Here is a 21,597-nt window from a genome sequence, read left to right as displayed (position 1 = left end):
GCTTTTAAAAAAAACATGAAAGTATCTTGAAATTTGCCTATATGAAACATGCACTACATTTCAGATCTTTTGATGGCATAAAACAGTTTTGTGAGAGAAACAACTCAAATGTAATGTGTTATATTCACCAAAAATTCTCCTTTGCAATTTCATTAGATATAGTAATATCTGATTCATGAACAATGTGATTTTCACTTTAATGAATCAGCTGATTGGGTTCACGAAACTGACCTGGTTTTCAAATTCAACACATTGACATACTGATCTAGTCAAAATGATTAACAGTCCACTGGAGGGGAAGATTATGAGTGAATAATGATTTCATTTTGGTCTGTTCCTCACACAAAGCAATTGCATGACTTGCATGACTCGGATTAGAAAAACTAGTCACACAGATTGCGTTTATGAGACTTTTCTGTCTAAAATGTAATTTAGTTTTAGTCTTATTTTAGTCATCTGAATCGACTAAATATTATAAGACTTCAGTTGATTAAATCTACAGTACATTTAGTATTTTTGATGCTTTCTGGCCCTCCATAGACTGCAAGGGTCGTAACCAGGTGTGTTTATGTGAATACTCGTCAAAACAATTTGAAATCATTGTGTGTGTATTTCTCCGTTAAGACGTGAAAGAAAACTGAATTCAGTAGTCATACACTGTTTGAGAGGTAATTCAAGTGTGTGCGGTCAGAAAATGGACCAAGTTAAGTGCTCTTTCGCATTGTCACTCTTTCCAAATGTATCCATGTCTGCTCTTCTCTTATTCCCAGACACATTTTTTGATGGTTTATGAGACGTGCAGCAAGTGTATGCAGCAAACTTATGATCCGAGAGTTTCCGTTCAAATGTGCGCATCTACCCTGTCTTCCATGCAGGAGATTTGTTGTTCTGACTGGATGTCTGTCCAGTCAACCCTCTCAACATTTTCTTCTCGTTTTTATTCGTTGGCGAAAAAGACGATAGATGTTCAGCATTATTTTTCATCATTCAAAGAGTTTTTATTTCGTTATCATCTAATTTTTGTCTGTGAAAATATGTTGTTGAAAATTCTGACAAATATTTTTCGTCAACAAAATTAACACTAAACTAAACTGGCCTAAGGCTAAGTTGATTAATCGAAAAGTAAACCAAACTGAAATTCAGAAGTTCTATCAGACGTAAATTTTCCCATGTCGGTTATGTCGTTTTTTTTAATCCTGTTTATACTTTCCCCATTAAAAACATACACATGTGGTAGTATTCTGTAAAAATACTGTAATTCCTTTTTTTACTTTGCAATTTAATGGTTACTTTTCTTAAATGAGACTCCGAAATGAGACGCAACAAATGAGCATGATGTTACTGTTTACATGGTCATCAAGGATATGTAGAGCGAATGTATCCTTCCATCAATTCCTTCCATCAATGCCATCAATTTCAAAATTCTCCATTTTGGTCTGTTTACACTGAAACGCAACCCTAGAGTTTTCAACCTAAAACGGGGTCTGCAACGTTTTTGAAAGTCTCAGTTTTCGAGGGTTGAAAAAGCCAGAGTAGTGTAAACAACATGTGTAACCATAGATTTATAAAGTAAAAAACGCACTAGTGTAAATGCAGCCTTAGTTTCCAATACAGTGGACCAATTAGAACACTGCGGAGGCAGGGCAGGCGAAACATGCTTTTGTTTACAGTAGCAGATTGCAATGGCAATTTTCGTATTTGATGGCAAAATGGCAGAGTAGGCAGTCTGCGCTGTGCTTTTTTTTTAACCATTCCTAAACACTGCGTTTCACGTTTCAGGCACAAACACGTGTAAACGGCCAGTAAGAAACTACAGTAAATACTTGCACATATACAATCGAGGTCAAACGTTTACATACACCTTACAGAATCTGCAAAATGTTAATTATTTTAACAAAATAAGAGGGATCATACAAAATGCATGTTATTGTTTATTTAGTACTGACCTGAATAAGGTATTTCACATGCAAGATGTTTACATATAGTCCACGAGAGAAAATAGTGGTTGAATTTATGAAAAATGACTCAAAAGTTTATACACTCTTTATACTGTGTTGTTACCTGAATGATCCACAGCTGTTTTTTTTTTGTTTAGTGACAGTTGTTCATCAGTCCCTTGTTTGTCCTGAACAGTTAAACTGTTCTTCAGAAAAATCCTTCAGGTCCCACAGATTCTTTGTCTTTAGGCATTTTTGTGTATTTGGACCCTTTTCAACAATGACTGTATGATTTGAGATCCATCTTTTCACACTGAGGATAAGGGACTCATATGCAACTATTACAGAGGGATCAAATGCTCACTGATGCTCCAGAAGGAAAAAACGATTCATTAACAGCCAGGGGTGTAAACTTTTGAACAGAATGAAGATGTGTAATTTTTATTTTTATTTTGCCTAAATATCTATTTAGTACTGACCTCCAGAAGCTACAGAACTTATTTACATGTTTCCCAGAAGACAAAATAAGTACAATTTTCCCTTTTTTATAAATTAAAAGAAGTTTTCACCCCCTGGCTCTTAATGCATGGTTTTTTCTTCTGGAGCATCAATGAGCGTCATTGTTGGAAAGGGTTCAAAATCAAATACACAAAAATGCTGAAAAACCAAAGAATTTGTGGGTTTTTCTGAAGAACAGTGACTACAGGGACTAAAAAAAAAACACAGCTGTGGATCATTCAGGTAACAACACAGTATTAAGAATCAAGTGTATGTAAACTTTTACAAATTCAACTACTAATTTCCCTTGTGGACTATATGTAAACACCCTATATGTGAAATATCTTATTCAGGTCAGTGCTAAATACAAAAATATATGTGTATGTAAACTTTTGACTTCAACTGTACGGTGACAGGACAAGATCGCTAAGAGGAAGATCACTCGCAACAGCAATCATGAGACTCACATCTATGAGGGGAAAAAATGATAACAATAATAACAAAACAAAAGTAATCGTTCATTAATTGTAATTGAGACAAAACATTCAATTAATCTTTTGTAGGTCATATCATCTATTGCTACATCTATGGCCCATTAATTATCTTACCTGCGCAACCTTTTTTGCTCCACAGAAAGAAAGTATGATTTGATTAAATGATGACAAAATGTTGATTTTTGGGTAAACTATCCCTTTAAGACAGAGACGGACAGTGCTGGGTAAGATGTTTAAAATGCACTGCATTCTTCTCCGACGCTCTCAGCTCTTGCCTTTGCGGATTGGGTGGCCGTTTGAAGTCTGCAAGGCAGGGCTGTGAGTGGATACGGCTTTGACCGGCAGACGTGCGTGCGCAAGAGGGTCTTCTGTTCTTCCTTAAACCCCACTGATGTGACTGGGTATCTATGGCAACCGGAGGGCCTTGAGCTCAGAGCTTGGCTTGAGACAAATTCCGGGTGGAAAGCAGGGCACCGAAACGCTACAGTCTGTGTGTTTGCCCCTGAAATGGATCCAATTCGCACCCTTTAGTTTTTCCCAAGCTGCAAATACAACAGCTGCGCTAAGGGCAGGAGAGCAGCGGGGAGGTGAAACGCTGTCATTACGGCAGACAATAAAACGAGAAGAGGCAGGGAGAGGTTAATAGTGAGCATTCCTCCGCTCCTATCAGAGTTGTAATGTATTATTAAGGCAGAAGAATATATGTCATAAATCATTAGTGCGCGACGTGCCAGAGCATTGGGACGGTAGCGGTACAGCGAGGCAGCCACACAATGCTTCCTGTGACACCTCTAGAGCAGCTCCTTTAACCGGGACAATGCGTTACAAGATGAATAGCTATGGCGTGCCGCCATAATACCGCTCAGCCGTACTGTATTTTTCTAACCCCTTCCCACCAAACGCCACTCTGCGTGCCCCACGCTGCTAACCAGCGCTTCTCTGAAGTGATTACCAGTGGAATTTAATTAGCCCCATAATTAGTCTAAGGAGGAGGTGATTGGAACAGATGGAACAAATGCCAGGTGAGCCCTTTGGCCCCCTGAGAGGCGGGTTTGGGAGCACGCAGGACCCGGGGAGCCAGCATTGCCTTTAATTAGACGATAAAAGGCGTCCGCACTGGGGGCTTCTCTTCCTGTCCTTCGCTAGCGCCCTGTTCCATTCCCTCATTAAAAAGTTGGAATACCTCTTCAAGTCGACGTGAGTGTGTGTGGCTGTGTTTTTCAGAGACGGGTGCGTATCGGGTTCATTAGTGTTTGTACTGACCTGAGAATCCAGCACCGATGATGATGTTGCCGTGGGTTGGGTGGGAATCAAGGACGAAGTTATGGTCTGGCGTGACCTACAAACAACCAAGCGGAGGAATGTTAAACATCAAGACAGGATTGTAATTATTTCTGCAAATATTTGACCTTTTTGTACTCTGAACATGCACACAGCATGAATTATGAGCACTGTTTGAACTGAACTTAAAAATTAAAAGGCTGCTTAGGAGATAAGCCACTACATGCCTGAAATTCCTAATGAACAAATTGACTAAGTGATTTAGGAATGACAAACATTTAATTGAATGTCTTGCTGGGGTCTACGGTAGCATTCAAAAGTTTGGGATCAGTAAGAATTGTTTTCTTTTTAAGAAATGAATCAGTTTAATCAGGATGAATGCATTACAATGATTGAAAGGGAGAGTAAAAACTAGGGCCCTATGAAATCCATTGTATTTTTTCCCAAATTCCGTTTTAATTTTTTAGACTGTTTTAATTGTTAATTAAAATAGTCTATTAAATTACAATCATTGAACATACACAATTTAAAAGCAATTTATTAAACAAAAGTTATGTTTAAGGCCCCAAGAAATACGTTTCTTTTTTCTCAAATTCAGTTTAATTTGTACCAAATTCTCTGGATTTCTACAAAAATTTCTGGATTACATTTTCATAAAATGTTAAATAATTTTAATAAAATGTATTTATTTCTAAAAAAAAATAAAAATTTATTATTATTTGATTTATTTATGTCTAGAAATACTGTTTGTATGTACATTTTTCTGATAAATACATTAAGGGTGGGGGTGGGGGGGTTGAACAGAAAGAAATATTCTGTTCAAAATTTCTTAAAGGAGAAATTCACTTATATAGAGGAGAAGTTCACTTCCAGAACAAAAATTTACAGATAATCTACTCACCCCTTTCTCATCCATAATGTTCATGTCTTTCTTCAGTTGTAAAGAAATTGTTTTTTGAGGTAAACATTTCACGATTTCTCTCTTAATATAGTGGACTTCTACTTCCAAAACACAGTTTAAATGCAGCTTCAAAGGGCTCTAAACAATCCCAGTTGAGGAAGAAGGGTCTTATTTAGCGAAACAATCTGTTATTTTCTAAAAAATAAAAAATAAAATGAAAATTTTATACTTTTTAACCTCAAATGCTCATCTCGTCTAGCTCTGCGTGTAGTCTGGTGTATTCCGGTTCAAGGCAGTTAGGGTAGGTCGAAAAACTCCCATCTAATTTTCTCCTCCTCCATTCCGTGACAATTTCATTTCTATGACTGGATTCTGTGATTCCGTTCGTGTTTTCCGCATTACGGAAAGCATAGCACCCTATATTTTAAATAATCACTGTTCTTTTGAACTTTCTATTGATAAAACATTCCTAAAAAAATTAAAATATATCCACAAAAATATTAAGCAACACAACTCTTTTCAACCCTGAAGACTTGAAAAATGTCTGCTTAAAATTCAGCTATGCTATCACAGGATTACATTTTTCAATAACATTTAAATATATTCCAATAGAAAAAGATACTTGAAAATGTAATGACATTTCACAATATTAGTGTTTTTACTCTTTTTTTTTTTTATCAAATAAGTGTAGTCTTTGTGAGCATGAGACTTCTTTAAAAAAAAAATTAAAAATTTTAAATGATCCCAAACTTCAAACTTACAAATGTATTTTCTGACTACTTCTAAAACAGACCTTTTAAACATAAATGTGACCCTGGACCACAAAACCAGTCTTAAGTCGCTGGGGTATATTTGTAGCAATAGTCAAAAATACATTGTATGGGTCAAAATGATTGATTTTTCTTTTATGCCAAAAATCATTAGGAAATTAAGTAAAGATCATGTTCCATGAAGATTTTCTGTAAAATTCCTATCAAAATGTAATTTTTGATTAGTAATATGCATTGTTAAGAACTTAATTTGGAGAACTTTAAAGGTCATTTTCTCAGTATTTAGATTTTTTTGCACCCTCAGATTCCAGATTTTCAAATAGTTGTATTTCAGCCAAATATTGTCCTATCCTAACAAACCATACATCAATAGAAAGCTTATTTATTGGGCTTTCATGTGATGTACACATCTCAGTTTTGTAAAATTTAACCTTATGATTGGTTTTGTGGTCCAGGGTCACAAATTATTCTTTTGATTCATTTTGAGCCATGATATTTTTCCTTTGAAGTATGAAAATAACCAATAATGTGGTTGGCTGACCGAGCCGTTGTTCTGAAGATCGTATCGAAGAAGACAGCTCTGCGCATCAGGCTACTAGGTAACCGTTTTATACGGTTCCACTCACTTTCTTCCTTTAATACTGAACTTTATCTGTGTGCTCACTGGTGTTCTGTGGATCTCCTGACAGGGCAGTTTATAAAGGATTTAGGTTGTGTTGCATCATCGCTCTCCTTTTTCATGATTGATGTGATTGTACCTTGCATTTGTAAGCTGTTTGTATTATTTTTTCATTTCAGCCATCTGGATGGAAATTTTGTTTGGTCATGCAAAAGTTTACAGAGCAACTGAAAAGCTGCTCTAAAATATAAGGAGTTTTTTTGACGTACTGATGCAGTGAATGAAAGACAAACACCGCTCCCCAACCAGATGCGATGCGACAAGTTCCCTACGACAAGCAATTTGTCTGTCCACACTGAATGTGATACCACAGTGTGATGTGGCACAATCACAGCCAATCAGAACATCAGGGTTCCCACTTTTTTTGACCAGTGAATTTCTATGACCTTTCCAGACACTTGTGATGACTGAATTTTATTATTTTTTTCATCTGACTATCATGCATCTGTCAGGATTAATCTGAAAAGAAATGTTTATACTTCACATAAAAGACGTTTACATGTAGTCCACAAGAGAAAATAATAGTTGAATTTATAAAAAAATGAAAAATGAGTTGTTCATGAGTCCCTTGTTTGTCCTGAACAGTAAAACTGTCTGCTGTTCTTCAGAAAAGTCCTTCAGTTCCCACACATTATTTGGTTTTTCAGCATTTTTGTGTATTTGAACCCTTTCCAACAATGACTATGATTTTGTGATCCAGCTTTTCACACTGAGGACAACCGAGGGACTCATATGCAACCATTACAGAAGGTTCAAACACTCACTGATGCTTCAGAAAGAAAAAAAAAACAGTGCATTAAGAGCTGGGGGGTGAAAACTTTTGAACAGAATGAAGATGTGCACTTTATTACTGGCCTTCAGAAGCTACAGAAGATGCTTGCATGTTTCCCAGAAGACAAAATAAGTTACATTTACCCTGATCTTCAAATTCAAAAAGTTTTCACCCCCGGCTCAACTTTTTTTCTTTTTTTAATCGAAATTAAGTGACCCGCAAAATATATTTCTTGCATGGAAGACATAGCTTTAATCGCTTGTCACCATGTCAGCTTGTGTCTGGTTAAAATCTGCTGTAATTCTGAGTGTCTAGGAAAAAAAATCAATTTAAAACCCCAAGTAGAACTAAAATAAATGGCTTGGTTCAATTCCAGCAACCAAATGACATGTCAGAATAAAATATGAGCCATGCATTCAAATATCTTTTTTCTTTCTTTAAACTAGAATGAAAGTTTGGTCCGGGACACACAGCGGTGGCACCTGAGCGATGAAGCGACTCACCGTGTACATGCAGCTCTCCACCACAGCAGGCACTGGCACCAGCCCAGGGAGACAGCGGGTGACGTAACGCACGAGAATATCGATGTCCCCTGTATCCGTCTGTTTATCTCGCTCATCCGGTTCGGTCTCACTGCCCATGTGGTAACACACCTGCTCAGACACATGCACGCACACTATGATCCATAAAAACAATCTGACCTCTGATACATTACAGATCTGTGATCCAGCGCTCGGTATGCTTGGAGGAGCAGCAGATATACGTGCAGAAGCCAGGCTCCAGCGACTGGAGCAGACATAATGCATCTAACATGACACAGCCATCTGTGCTCTCCCATTCAGCCTTGCTAAGTGTGATGAGACTGAAGACTCCTGCTGGGCTCTCCCGCGTACAGAAACCAACCATTAGTACCAGGAGAACACAGACCGAAAGAGAGTGCTGCTTCTCTGCTTTTGCAAAAGCATTGAGGTCCGTGGATCCATTCAGAGAGCTATAGAATCACTCCTGTTTGTGCTTGCATCTGATGCACTCGAACACTGAGTGGAGATGTGTGCTGCATTGCTACATGAGGGAATTGTGGATTAATTAACCAAGAATGAAAACTTTGGTTTTCAATCTCTAGAGGTTTTTTTTATGAGATGTGGGCACTGGGCAGGCAATTGCATTAATGCAATGGTCTGTGGTACATATTGATATAGTGGTTTAGGACGGGCTAGATCTATTGTTGCTATGGAGAAGTGGTCTTTTAAATAAAAAAAACATTGGCGGAATAGAAAAGCAGGCTAAAGTTGGGGTTGAAACTTTTTTTTTTTGATCTTTTCATCACTATTCTTAAAAGGATTAGTTCATTCCAGAATTACAATTTCCTGATCATTTACTTACCCTCATGTCATCCAAGATGTTCATGTCTTTCTTTCTTCAGTTGAAAAGAAATTCAGGTTTTTAAGGAAAACATTTCAGAATTTTTCTTCATATATGGGAGTCAACAGGTTAAAGGTCCAAATTTCAGTTTCAGTGCAGCTTCAAAAGTTTCTACACAATCTCAGATGAACAATAAGGGTCTTATCTAGCAAAATGATTGGTCATTTAAAAAAAAAAAAAAATATATATATACTTTTAAACCACAAATGTTGTTCAATGTGCACAGCTTTATGCAATGGAAAGGTCACACGTGACGTAGGCGGAAATACCGACCCAGTGTTTACAAAGCGAACATGCAAAGTTAAGCGCCTTTACAAAAAAAAAAAAAAAAATAGTAACACAACTCTGTCAGACAATTTTGAAGTTTGAGAACAAAAAGAGATGGATCCTTCCCTATGTGATTACATACAGTTGAGGTCAAAAGTTTAAAAATACCCTTTCAAAATCTGCAAGATGTTAATTATTTTAATATAATAAGAAGGATCATACAAAATGTATGTTTATTTATTACTGACCTGAATAAGATATTTCACATAAAAGATGTTTACATATAGTCCACAAGAGAAAATAATAGTGGAATTTATACAAATTTATAGGTTCAAAAGTTTACATCGCCATGTTTCTTAATACTGTGTTCTTACCTGAATGATCTACAGCTGTGTTCTTTGTTTGTGTTCTTCTGAAGCATCAGTGAGCGTTTGAAATTTCTGTAATAGTTGCATATGAGTCCCTCAGTTGTCCTCGGTGTGAAAAGATGGATTTTAAAATCATACAGTCATTGTTGGAAAAGGTTCAAAATTCAAATACACAAAAATGCTGAATTTGTTGGTCCTAAAGGATTTTTCGGAATAACAGTGGGCAGTTTAACTGTTCAGGACAAACTAGGGACTCGCAAAAGAAAAAAAAAAACACAGCTGTGGATCATTCAGGTAACAATACAGTATTAAGAATCAAGGGGATGTAAACTTTTGAACGGGGTCATTTTTATATAAATTTAACTATGAAAGGGGGATGTAATTTTTGACCTCAACTGTAATATGTGAAGTTGTCGATGCGCATCGCAGAGCTAGTGCAAGACAAGCATTTGTGGTTAGAAAGTGTATATACAGTACATTGTTTTTTTATTAGAAAATGACAGATTGTTTGGCTAGATAGGACCCTTATTGCTCGGCTGGGATCATGTAGAAGCTGCATTGAAACTGCAATTTGGACCTTCAACCCGTTGGTTCCCGTTGAACTCCACTATATGGAGAAAAATCCTTAAATGTTTTCCTCCAAAAACCTTAATTTCTTTTCAAATTATGAAAGAAAGACAGACATGAACATCTTGGGATTCCCCCCGCAAAAGCTAGATTCGAACCTGAGCACCACAATATTAACCACTAGGGCTTCAATCAAACCTGTTCTATTAAAAATAGCACCCCCCCCCCCGTCACTCACCTTCATTAGTCCTGGATACTCATTGGACGGGAGGCCGTAAATATCGTATTTCCCCTCTTTTGGCTCCAATTCTATAAAACATGGGAAACGCTGGCCGACACTGTAGGTGCCTGGGATCTTCTCCTTCCAGTAGCATACGTTAATCTTTACCACCTGCCCAGAAGGAAATCGAGAGATTCTTTTCACTCCAAAGATCAGGCTCTTACTGCAGATGATCCAAATCAAAGATCAAAAACAGCACAGGAGCATGAGATGTTAATTAAAAATGAATACAAACACTGGTATACTTAACTCACTTCAGGGTAAATGTAATAAGCAGTAAGGAATCGCTAGCTTAGAACAGTCCGGCCTGTCTTCTCATTCAGAGACCATAAAAATTCACCAGTGCACAAATTCATTGCTCATATATTGTTGTGCTCACCCAAGCGCAGACTTTCAAGCCTGTGCTATCCTGAAAAATGCAATGCCAATTCTAGGTGCAATTCGGAGTTTAACTAACACAGAATACTTTTTCCATCACTTCTCTCGTGGCGTGTGACACATAAGAGATCTCGGTGGACTGGAGACTCTGGGAGCTGTTTATAGGATTGGATGGTGAGTATAGGGTGGTTTCTGTGCATTCACAAATAACTCACTTTTCATTCTGCCCAGGGGTGTAATCCAGATCAATCTATATGTGGCTGTGTGTGTGTTTCACACGCTATGGCTGATAGTCACTATGCCTTATATATTCCCATGCTCCTATTTTTCAGAACCTGATTTCCAAACCCAGACATTTCACACTGATATATTGTGCCATGATGCCTTCAAAGAGAAAAAAAAGTAAATGGATGGTTGGGAGAAAGAAAGGAAACAAATAAACAAATGGATGAAGAAATAATTAAGGTAAGAGAAATTAAATGTATGGATGGAAAAAAAGAGTAAATAAATATGATAAAGCAGATGAAAATATAACAAAAGGATGGATATCTGAAATAAAATAATACAGTAAAAAAGAAAGAAAAATTTTGTAGTTGAGAAAAATTAAATGGATGGATAGATGGCTGGATGGAAGAAGGAAACAAGGGGAGTGAATGCATGGATGGCTGGAAGAAGTGAGTAAATGAGAAAGAATGAGTGAACAGATGAAATAAAGAGGGTAAATAGATAAAGAAAGAAAGAAATGATGAATGAAAGAACATGTAAAAGAAAGATACAGAAAGAGAGAAAGAAAGAACAACAGAACGTTAGAACCATAGAAAGAAAGGAAGAAAAATTAACAACTACAAAACGTTAGTACCAAAGAAAAAAAGACACAAAATGATAGATAGAATGAAAGATAGATAGACAAAGAGAACAACAAAAAGAAAGAAAAAGGAAGAAAGAAAGACAGATCAATTGATTGATAGAGGGACAATAAGAACAACTGAAAAAAAGAAAGAAAAAGGAAGGAAGAAAAGAAAGCCTTATATAGTCCTATGCTTCCATTTTTCAGAACCTGTTTTACAAACCCAGACATTTTACACTGATATATTGTTCCATGATGCCTTCAAAGAAAAAAAGAAGGTAAATTGATGGTTGGGAGAGAGAGAAAGAAAGAAAGACACAAAATGATAGACATAATGAAAGATAGACTGATAGAACAATTAATTCAGACAGAGAACAGAACGAGGGAAAGAACAAAGAAAGAAAAATGTATAAAACGAATAGATATAGACAGATCAACTGATTGATAGACAAAGAGAACAACAGAAATAAAGAAAGAATAACACAAAATGATAGATAGAATGAAAAATAGACTGATGGATCAACTGATTGATAGACAGAATGAAAGAAAGAAAAAGGAAGGGAAGAAAGAAAGAAAAAATGATAGAATGAAAGATGGACTGATAGATAAACTGATTGATAGACAAAAAGAAAAACAGAAAGAAAGGAAGAAAAGAAAGAAAGACACAACATGATAGACAGAATGAAAGATAGACTGATAGAACAATTAATTCAGACAGAGAACAGAAAGAGGGAAAGAAAAAAGTAAAAAACGAATAGATAGACAGATCAACTGATTGATAGACAGAGAACAGAAAGAAAGAAAAAGTAAAAAGACAAAATGATAGAATGATAGACAGACTGATAGATCAACTGAGTGATAGACAAAAAGAACAACAGAAAGAAAAAAGAAAGATAGATAGACAATTGATTGATAGACAGAAAAAGAGAACAACAGAAAGAGAAAGAAAAGAGAAAGAAAGAATGAAAGAAAGAAAAATAAATTGTTTAGGTGAGAAAAAATTAAATAGATGGATGGTCAGATGAATAAAAAAGAAGGGTAAAAATAAATGGATGGATTGATGGATGGACGGACGGATGAATGGATAGTTGGCTGAATGGAAGGAAGAAAGAAGGGGAGTAAATGCATGGGAGTAAATGAAAAAATGGATGGAATGACTGATGGATGGGGAGATGGATGAAAAAAAGGGAGTAAATGAATGAACAGATGGATGCATGGATGGATAGGTGGATGGACGGAAGTAAAAAAGAAGGGCTGGATGGAGAAAGTGAGGAAATGAGAAGTGAATGAATGAAATAAAGAGGGTAAATAGGTGAAGAAAGAAATATAACAAATTGATAAAAGAAAGAAAGTTAGAAAGAAAAAACAAAGAAGGTAAGTAAATGGATGGATGGATGAAATAAAAAGAGAAATTAGGTTAGTGAATGACAAAGAAAATGGATAGATGGATGAAAGAAGGTAAGTAGTTAACTAAATGAATGACTGGATGTCTGCTCAACCTTGAGCGGGAGCTGCAGTCCTGTGTGTGTCAGTAGAGCGTTGGCCCAGGGTCCCGCTGTGATCACCAGACTCCTCCCTCTGTACACTCCAGAGCCCGTCGTCACAGTGACCACCGCACCAGGTGTGATGTCAATCACTTTCTCCCCGTCCTTAATTACGCCCCCACTGGACTGGAACAACCTCTAAAAACCACACAGAGACAATCACAGATTCAAATCACTTCACTCTGACTACAACATGCTCAACTTTAGCACATAGACAAAACTTCTTCAAAACACCTCATCTATGACGGAAAATCCTATTAAGAGCTGTGAGGAGAGACTGGTTAAAATTTAACAGGGGCTGCGTTTGACACAGAGAGATGTCAGCGGGGATCAGTTAAAACTGGAAAAAGCTGGTCAGATTCGGGCAACAGATAATGAAAGAGTTTCCTTAGTGAGAGCCAACAGGGAGCTTATCACTGCACTCTGTAGCTGCTGTAGGCAGAGCTTATTGAATCCAGAGAGGCATTGTGTATAAAAGTGCATGGCCATATTCCCTAGATAGGGTGTAAGGAGCCTTTAACAAGCTAGTTTGCAGCCGTAACTTATCTTTGAGAGCTTTAAAAAGCACGGTGAAGGCGACACTAAAGTACAGTTATGTACACAGAGAACATTGCTCAATGCCTTCCTGACATTGAAAGTTCACACAGAAAGAGATTTATTTCCACTTACACTGGATTTCATAATACTTGCTTAGACTGAACTCTTTTCTGAGAATAAAAAAATACTTTAAAGAAATTGTACGTTTACATGTTATTGTACCTAAAACTGATGTCACATGATCCCCCCCCCCCCCCCATTTTTATGCCTCTTTTTAAATGTTATAGTGAGCTTCAACTGATGTAGTGACTCCCATGAGGAGAAAATACATTTCAGTGATACTTCTGTGAAGATACACACAATCGGTCCAAGGCAGGTTTTGGAACGGTTGCAAGTGTATTAATTTTGCATACATAATTAGATGAGCATCTGATAGCTTTGAGTTGCCAAGCTAAATATAAGATTGACGTGTGACATTCCAACAGCCTCCCAGAGATGATTTTAAATAAATATTCATTTTACACTGCTGTTCTAAAGTCTGGCATCGGAGATTATTTTTATTTGCACCCAGGCTGCATTTATTTGATCAGAAATACAGTATGAACAGTAATATTGTTATAAAGTTAAATTTTCAGCAGCCATTTCGAAATAAAAACAGTAATATTGTGAAATTATTATTACAAATTAATACAAAAGTTTTCTATTTTAGGTTCTCTCATTTTATTTCTGTGATGCAAAAGCTGACTCTTCAGAGTCACATGATCCTTAAAGGGATAGTTCACCCAAAAATGAAAATTTGATGTTTATCTGCATACCCCCAGGGCACCCAAGATGTAGGTGACTTTGTTTCTTCAGTAGAACACAAATTAATATTTTTAACTCAAACCGTTGCAGTCTGTCTGTCAGTTGTGTAATGACAGTCAATGGGCACCAAATCTTTGAGAGTAAAAAAAAACACACAGACAAAACTAAATTAAACCCTGCGGCTCATGATACATTGAGGTCTTAAGACACAAAACGATCGGTCTGTGCAAAAAACTGAACAGTATTTATATCATTATTTACCTCTGATCCACTGCAACGTTCAGATGTCCTGAGCATGTTCACAACAGCCGACGTGGAAGCGATCTGTTGCACGTATATGTTTACACAATGCATAGCGGTTACTCAAATTGGTAATTACTTGTGCTTATCCTGATTCTGGCAACCGATTAAAAACTAAAAGATTAAGTTTCCTTGTGCAAACTCATCCGGAAGTGTTGACTTTTCACCAACTACATGCATCATGCGCCGGCTGTTGTGAACGCGCTCAATAGAGTTGAATGTTGCGGTGGATCAGAGGCAAATAATGATAAAAATACTTTTCAGTTTCTTGCACAGACCAATCGTTTTGAGTCTTAACACCTCAATGAAACGTCACGAGCTGCAGGGTTTAATTTGGTTTTGTCTGTGTATGTTTTTTTTTTACTGTCAAAGATTTGGTGCCCATTGACTGCCATTATATGACTGACATACAGTACTGCAATGGTTTGAGTTAAAAATCTTTGTGTTTTACTGAAGAAACAACACTTATTTTATAGATACATTGTCTTTCAATAATTCAAGCACTTCTCAAGTACCTCTTTAGGAATATTGCTATTTTCAAGAGTCTTCCAGGCCTTTAATTTCAAAAAGTCAAATTCAAGTACTTCAAGCACTTTAAGCACCTTGTGCGAACCCTGGCTTTGATTTTCAAAAATTAAAATTCTGTCATTAGTTAACCTCATGTCGTTCCAAACCTGCAAGACCTTTGTTCATCTTCAAAACACAAATTAAGATATTTTTGATGGAATCCAAGAGCTACTTGACCCTGCATAGACAGCAATGCAACTAACACAAGGCCCAGAAAGATAGTAAGGACATTCTTAAAATAGTCCATGTGACATCAGTGGTTCAACTATAATTTTATGAAGCTACAAGAATACTTTGTGCACAAAGAAAACGTTAAGAAAACATTATTTTTGTTTTCTTATGTACAAAAATATATTCTCATAGCGTCATAAATTTACAGTTGAACCACTGATGTCAGATGGACTATTTTACTTCCGTTCTGTCAGTTGTGTTGCTTTCTATGGAGGGTCAGAAAACTCTCGGATTTCATCAAAAATATCCTAATTTGTGTTCTAAAGATAAACAAAGGTCTTATGGGTTTGAAACAACATGAGGGTAAATAATTAATGACAGAATTTAAATTTTCCTTTAATGCATCCTTGCTGAATAAAAGTACAAATTCTCAATGATCCTAAACTTTTGTACAGTAGTGTATGTGATCAGCTGACCTGCACAGCTCGGAGAGCTCTGTCCGCATACAGTACACCAGCAACGGTGTCTATCAGCGCTCCGTACCCGTCTCTGAGATTCACATTGGGAATGTGCTGGCTGAATTCCTGCTTCTCCAGAAACACTGTAGGAATCTTGTTCCTTTGCATCGTGGCCTTTAGGCGTAAGAAACCCTCTCCGTTCTCTGGAGCCATAACCAGTAGTCCTGTGCGCCTGCGAAGAGAAGTTCATAAGACTTAGATGTCCATGTTAAACAGCTGCACCTTGATTTAGGTGGCAGTGCTTAGAGGCACGTATAAATTGTGCAAAGCGCCATCCGTGCTTGCTTGTGATGCAGGTGTCTTAATGTGAGGAGTTATGGCAGTATGGATGAGAGGTTGGGAACACAGGCTTTAAATCAACAATGTGTGATAGATGGTGGTGCTGTTTTCTGTGGATACTGTTTTTCAAGGCCTACTTCATCTGCCAGCCATCGTGATGCATAGGCAGCATGAGTTCACAGGTCCAAATCATTCATCAGAGATTTTTTATGATTGAATCCCCCACTGTGTGTGTGTGTTTGATTGGGGACGCTGAAAGAAGGACTCCACATCTCATTTATCAATGCCCTTGTGCCTAATACCAAATAGGCAGGGTAGGGCAAGATCCTTCCTGAGGTAAATTAGTGCTTCAATTGTCTAAATCTGAATCAAAAATGCATAGAACTTTTTTTTTTTTTAACACAATCTTAAAATTATCTACTTTTTCTCAACTACCTCAGGGGTCCTATGAGAAATCCTGTCCTGGTTAGGGACAACTGTATTTGCAGCATCCTCATTTATTTTGACGTTCGCTGAACACTGTAACTAAAGCTAAATTTGTCATTGCACTGCCTGTCAAATATTTATTATGGATTTTGACCTTTTTGGCAGCTCTCTGGGTAAAATAACAGTTGGTGGTTCAAGCTGCCGGCATCCCATCTGATGTAAAAAGAAAATTAAATCACGAAGAGTTAGAACAGGCACTGTAAGAGTGTCAGGTGTGATCTTCACCTTAATACATTAAAACTCTTAATTATATGCATAATACTGTAATACTTAGAAGCGCCTTGGGCAAAGTGGTGTTTTGGAAAATATCTGCATAAATCTGTATCACTTTATCACTTAACGAACAACAAAAATTATGTAAATAGTTGAGGTCATAAGTTTACATACAATCTGCAGAATCTGAAAAATGTTAATTATTTTACCACAATAAGAGGGATCATACAAAATGCATGTTATTTTTTATTTAGTACTGACCTGAATAATATATTCCACATTTTTTGTTTAGTAATAGTTGTTCATGAGTCCATTGTTTGTCCTGAACAGTTAAACTGCCCACTGTTCTTCAGAAAAACAACGATTGTATGACTTTGAGATCCATCTTTTCACACTGAGGACAACTGAGGGACTCGTATGTAACTATTACAGAAGGTTCAAAATGCTCACTGATGCCGGGGGGTAAAAACTTTGAATTTGAAGATCATTTTGTCTTCTGGGAAACATGTAAGTATCTTTTGTAGCTTCTGAACGGCAGTACTAAATGAAAAAAAAAAAAAGATATTTAGGCAAAATGTACACATTTTCATTCGGTTCAAAAGTTTTCACCCCCGGCTCTTAATGCATCTTTTTCCTTCTGGAGCATCAATGAGCGTTTGAACCTTTTGTAATAGTTGCATTGAGTCCTTCAGTTGTCCTCAGCGTGAAAAGATGGATCTCAAAATCATACAGTCATTGTTGAAAAGGGTTCAAATACACAAAAATGCTAAAAAAAAAAAAACTAAAACAATTGTGGGACCTTAAGGATTTTTCTGAAGAACAGCAGGCAGTTTAACTGTTCAGGACTAACAAGGAACTCATTAACAACTATTACTAAACCAAAAATAAAAAAAACACAGCTGTGGATCATTCAGGTAACAACACAGTATCAAGAATCAAGCGAATGTAAACTTTTGAACAGGGTAATTTTTATAAATTTGCCTATTATTTTCTTTTGTATACTATATGTCAATGTATTTTATGTGAAATACCTTATTCAGGTCAATACTAAATAAAAAATAACACACATTTTGTATGATCCCTCTTATTTTGGTAAAATAATTAACATTTTGCAGATTCAGCGAGGTGTATGTAAACTGTTGACCTCAACTATATTTAATTTATTGAATAAAACATTTAAAACTGAGAAAAACACTAGGTCTATGTATAATAAATCTCTAAACTGTGTTCTAATTGGTCTGTTATATAATAATCAATCATAACTGGAAACCAATCTATAATTCTATAAAGATATGCTGAATCGATATTCCTCCTTTTATTTAGTAAGGATTCATTAAACTGATCCAAAGTGACAGTAAAGACATTTATAACGTTATAAAATTTCTATTGCAAAAAAAACTGTCCTTTTGAACTTTCTATTCATCAAAGAAATGTTTCTACATCAGTCTTTAACACTGATAATAATAAGAAATGTTTCTTGAACACCAATCAGCATCTTACTGAAGACTGAAATAATGGCTGTTGAAAATCTTAAATCTTAAAATATAATGAAACAGAAAACCACTATTTTATATTGTACTAATAAAAAATAGGTCCATCAAATAGATGGCCCTAATTGACATTATTATGCAATCAAAAAATATATAATTAAAGGGTTAGTTCACACAGAAATGAAAATTCTGTCATTAATTACTCACGCTCATGTCGTTCCAAACCCGTAAGACCTTTGTTCATCTTCACGACACACAAAAAAAGATATTTTTGATGAATCCAATGAATACTGCAGTTGCATTTCTGTCTGTGAAGGATCAGAAACCTCTTGAATTTCATCAAAAATATCTTAATTTGTGTTAAGATGAATGAAGGTCTTACATGTTTGGAACCACATGAGGGTGAGTAATTCATGACAGAATTTTCATTTTTGTGTAAACTATGCTTTTAATGCTGGAATGATAATTATTGTCCAAAACCCCATTTTGCAAATGACTTTTAACAAATACCACTTCCACACAAACTACCCTCCCATCTATTACTGACCAAATCAGTAATATTTTAAATAACTCACTTGTTTAGAAATCGAGCACCATCTGAATACCAAAGATTTCTATGCAAGAAGAAGAGAACAAATCCAGCATTCTTTCAAATCCACACATATTTCACTCCCTGCCCGGCAGTCTCAGAGATGCTCAAGGGCACAGGTGGCCTCTCATCAGGACCCATCCGTCAGAGAACTGAGATGGATAGCGGCGAGACAAAGAGCAAGACGACTGATTCTGCATCAAGGCTGAGTGGGCTTGATCCACTCGTGATCCATTACACCTTTCAGACACTGTAAAAACAAGTGTGTCCCATGGTCCACAGATGATGCTCAGGGACGAGAATGAAAACACTCCTTTAAAGTTACGGGTGAGGGCTATGACAGTCTGCAAGTTTTGTTGTGCATGTTGCATTGTGGGGAAAAAATTTCATCATTCTTTCTTAGATGCAAACACTCACCTGTACAGTTCAACACCTGATTCTTTCTCAAGCTGAGCCCAGAGCTCATAGCTTTCGTGCATCATCTGTATGTAGAAATCTTCCTCATAGGTTTTCCTTATAACCCTGGTCTGGCCATGAGAGCTCCCTCTGGAGTGGGGCAAAACAAACTGGGGAGAAAAATAGAATTCAAAGAACAATGTAATAATCCCACTTGCAAGACTTGCATTGGCTTTGTGTTAATAATAATAATAATTAAAAAAAACTACCATAACAGTCAAGTCCATACAGTTATATGCAAGAATTACTTTGTTTTTGGTTAGTGTTCTGGCTTTATACATTTACTATCATTTGTTTTATCGTAACAAGACTGAGAAAATGAATAAGCAATACTGCATACTGTACCGACCTGCTCCAGCAGTAGAGTTTTCTGCTTGTTTTTGGCCAACTGATAGGCAGTGCAGGATCCCTGGATCCCTGCACCAATAACGATGCAATCGTACACCTCAGACGACATTTCTTTAATTCTCTCTTGTAAGATTCTTCTGTCACAGAAACACGACGAAGTTGCAATAACCTACTTTTCGTATTAGTTCAAAGTTCTCCGGTGTCAGTTACGTAACCATGATCAGCTGAATGTACTGTATGACCCGCCCTCAGGGTTTACAGCACACGGAAGTCTTACGAATACTTAAATCCTTGTTGATATAGCGCAATAGACTAGATAAATAAGTTAACGGAAAACTATTTCAGACACAACCATCGTTTTAAAGAACCGGATTCAATAGCCTACGCTATGACGTAATTACGTCTCTGACACCAGACTGTTATGGAGTTTTATTTGTTTCTTGTAGTTTCAGGTTGTTGCAGACATGATTTAGTTAATAAAAAACTAAACCTTTTTGAACCTAAATATAATTTTACATAGTGCAAAACTTCATTTACTTTTACATACACTACCAGTCGAAAGTTTTTGAACAGTATGATTTTTCATGTTTTTTAAGAAGTCTCTTCTGCTCACTAAGTCTGCATTTTTTTGACTCAAAGTACAGAAAAAACAAAGAATTTGGAAATATTCTTACTATTTAAACTGTTTTACTCCAGTCTTCAGTGTCACATGATCCTTCAGAAATAATTCTAATATGCTGATTAAAATGCTGATTTGCTATTCAAAAACATGTAGTATTATTATTATTATTATTATCATTATGTAAAATGGTTAAGTGCATTTTTTCAGAATTCTTTGATTAATAGAAAGAAGATCATAATACATTATATAATAATGTATTATAGTGTATATAAAGAAATTAATACTTTATATACATTATAATACATTAAATATAATGTTACAGAACATTTATATTTCAGATCAATGCTGTTCTTATAAACTTTCTGTTCATCAAAGAAACCTGAAAAAAAAATCAGCTTTGAAATCAGGAGTCATTTACATTTAAAAATATATTCAAATAGAAAATAGTTATTTTATCAGGCAATAACAGTAAATGTTTTTAATTTAATTATCTGGGTCTTTCTTCTGGGCAAATTCATCCGCAGTGGTGTTTAAGGGTTCGTGTGTTCTCAATAGCTCCCAAGGGAGCATAGGCCATGTTGTCGATGGCCTATGCTCCCTTGGGAGCTGTGGGCCTAAGTAAGTAAGTGTTCTCAATAGAAAGGATGGTTAGTCTTCCGATAAAAGAGTTCAAATGAAAGAAAGAGAATTTAAACGGCACTGGTGTCGCTGAAGCTAGATGTGATACAGTTTTTTCAACGTGCAGATCATAATTTTAAACATTCTATAGTTAGGCCTAATTGAAAGTTTGAAGAGTAAAAGAATATAAACTACAGTCGAAAAGTAACAAAACAAACGTGGCAAAAGTTGTGGTAAAAATGTTTATCGTAAAACATAAAAAACAAAGTGAATTTCACAAAACAGGGAATTAATTACTTTTAATAAAAGAATCAGGCATATTTATTCTTACAGCTATAAATGATTCCCCTATAGCCTAACTTATACAACATATTAAAATATCAAATATATGTTCAGAGTAATGAGGAAAATAATATCAAATTATATTTAATTAAAAGCAATAAACTCAGAGCTGAAATGGAACGAATCTTGTGTTTTTGTCATGAAAAAATGATTCAAATGCAGGAAGATGTGATGCAGCAGCCTCGCCCCGCCTCTCCTCTCCTCTCCTCTCCTCTCCTCTCCTCTCCTCTCCTCTCCTCTCCTCTCCTCTCC

At 36.2% G+C, this 21,597-nt stretch overlaps 1 protein-coding gene across 2 annotated transcripts in view; it reads right to left on the bottom strand.

The window, feature by feature from the left end:
• Positions 1–19,995, bottom strand: part of pipox (pipecolic acid oxidase) — a 21,902-nt gene extending 1,907 nt beyond the window's left edge. The window contains exons 1-7 of one of the 2 annotated variants that reach the window (XM_073818405.1): positions 19,765–19,995; positions 19,377–19,525; positions 15,861–16,074; positions 12,961–13,143; positions 10,195–10,347; positions 7,836–7,985; positions 4,193–4,268 (exon numbers count right to left, since the gene is read on the bottom strand). In XM_073818405.1, coding sequence (XP_073674506.1) covers positions 4,193–4,268; positions 7,836–7,985; positions 10,195–10,347; positions 12,961–13,143; positions 15,861–16,074; positions 19,377–19,525; positions 19,765–19,872 — 1,033 coding nt within the window. In that variant the 5' untranslated portion in view covers positions 19,873–19,995. The remainder of the gene's footprint in view (positions 1–4,192; positions 4,269–7,835; positions 7,986–10,194; positions 10,348–12,960; positions 13,144–15,860; positions 16,075–19,376; positions 19,526–19,764) is intronic. The other variant, XM_073818404.1, reaches the window with a different exon arrangement.
• Between the last annotated feature and the right edge of the window lie 1,602 nt (positions 19,996–21,597).

Source organism: Garra rufa, chromosome 14, assembly GCF_049309525.1.
Source record: "Garra rufa chromosome 14, GarRuf1.0, whole genome shotgun sequence".
Taxonomy (NCBI): domain Eukaryota; kingdom Metazoa; phylum Chordata; class Actinopteri; order Cypriniformes; family Cyprinidae; genus Garra; species Garra rufa.
Note: the sequence above shows the minus strand (reverse complement) of the source record. Positions and strands in the feature narration are given on the sequence as shown.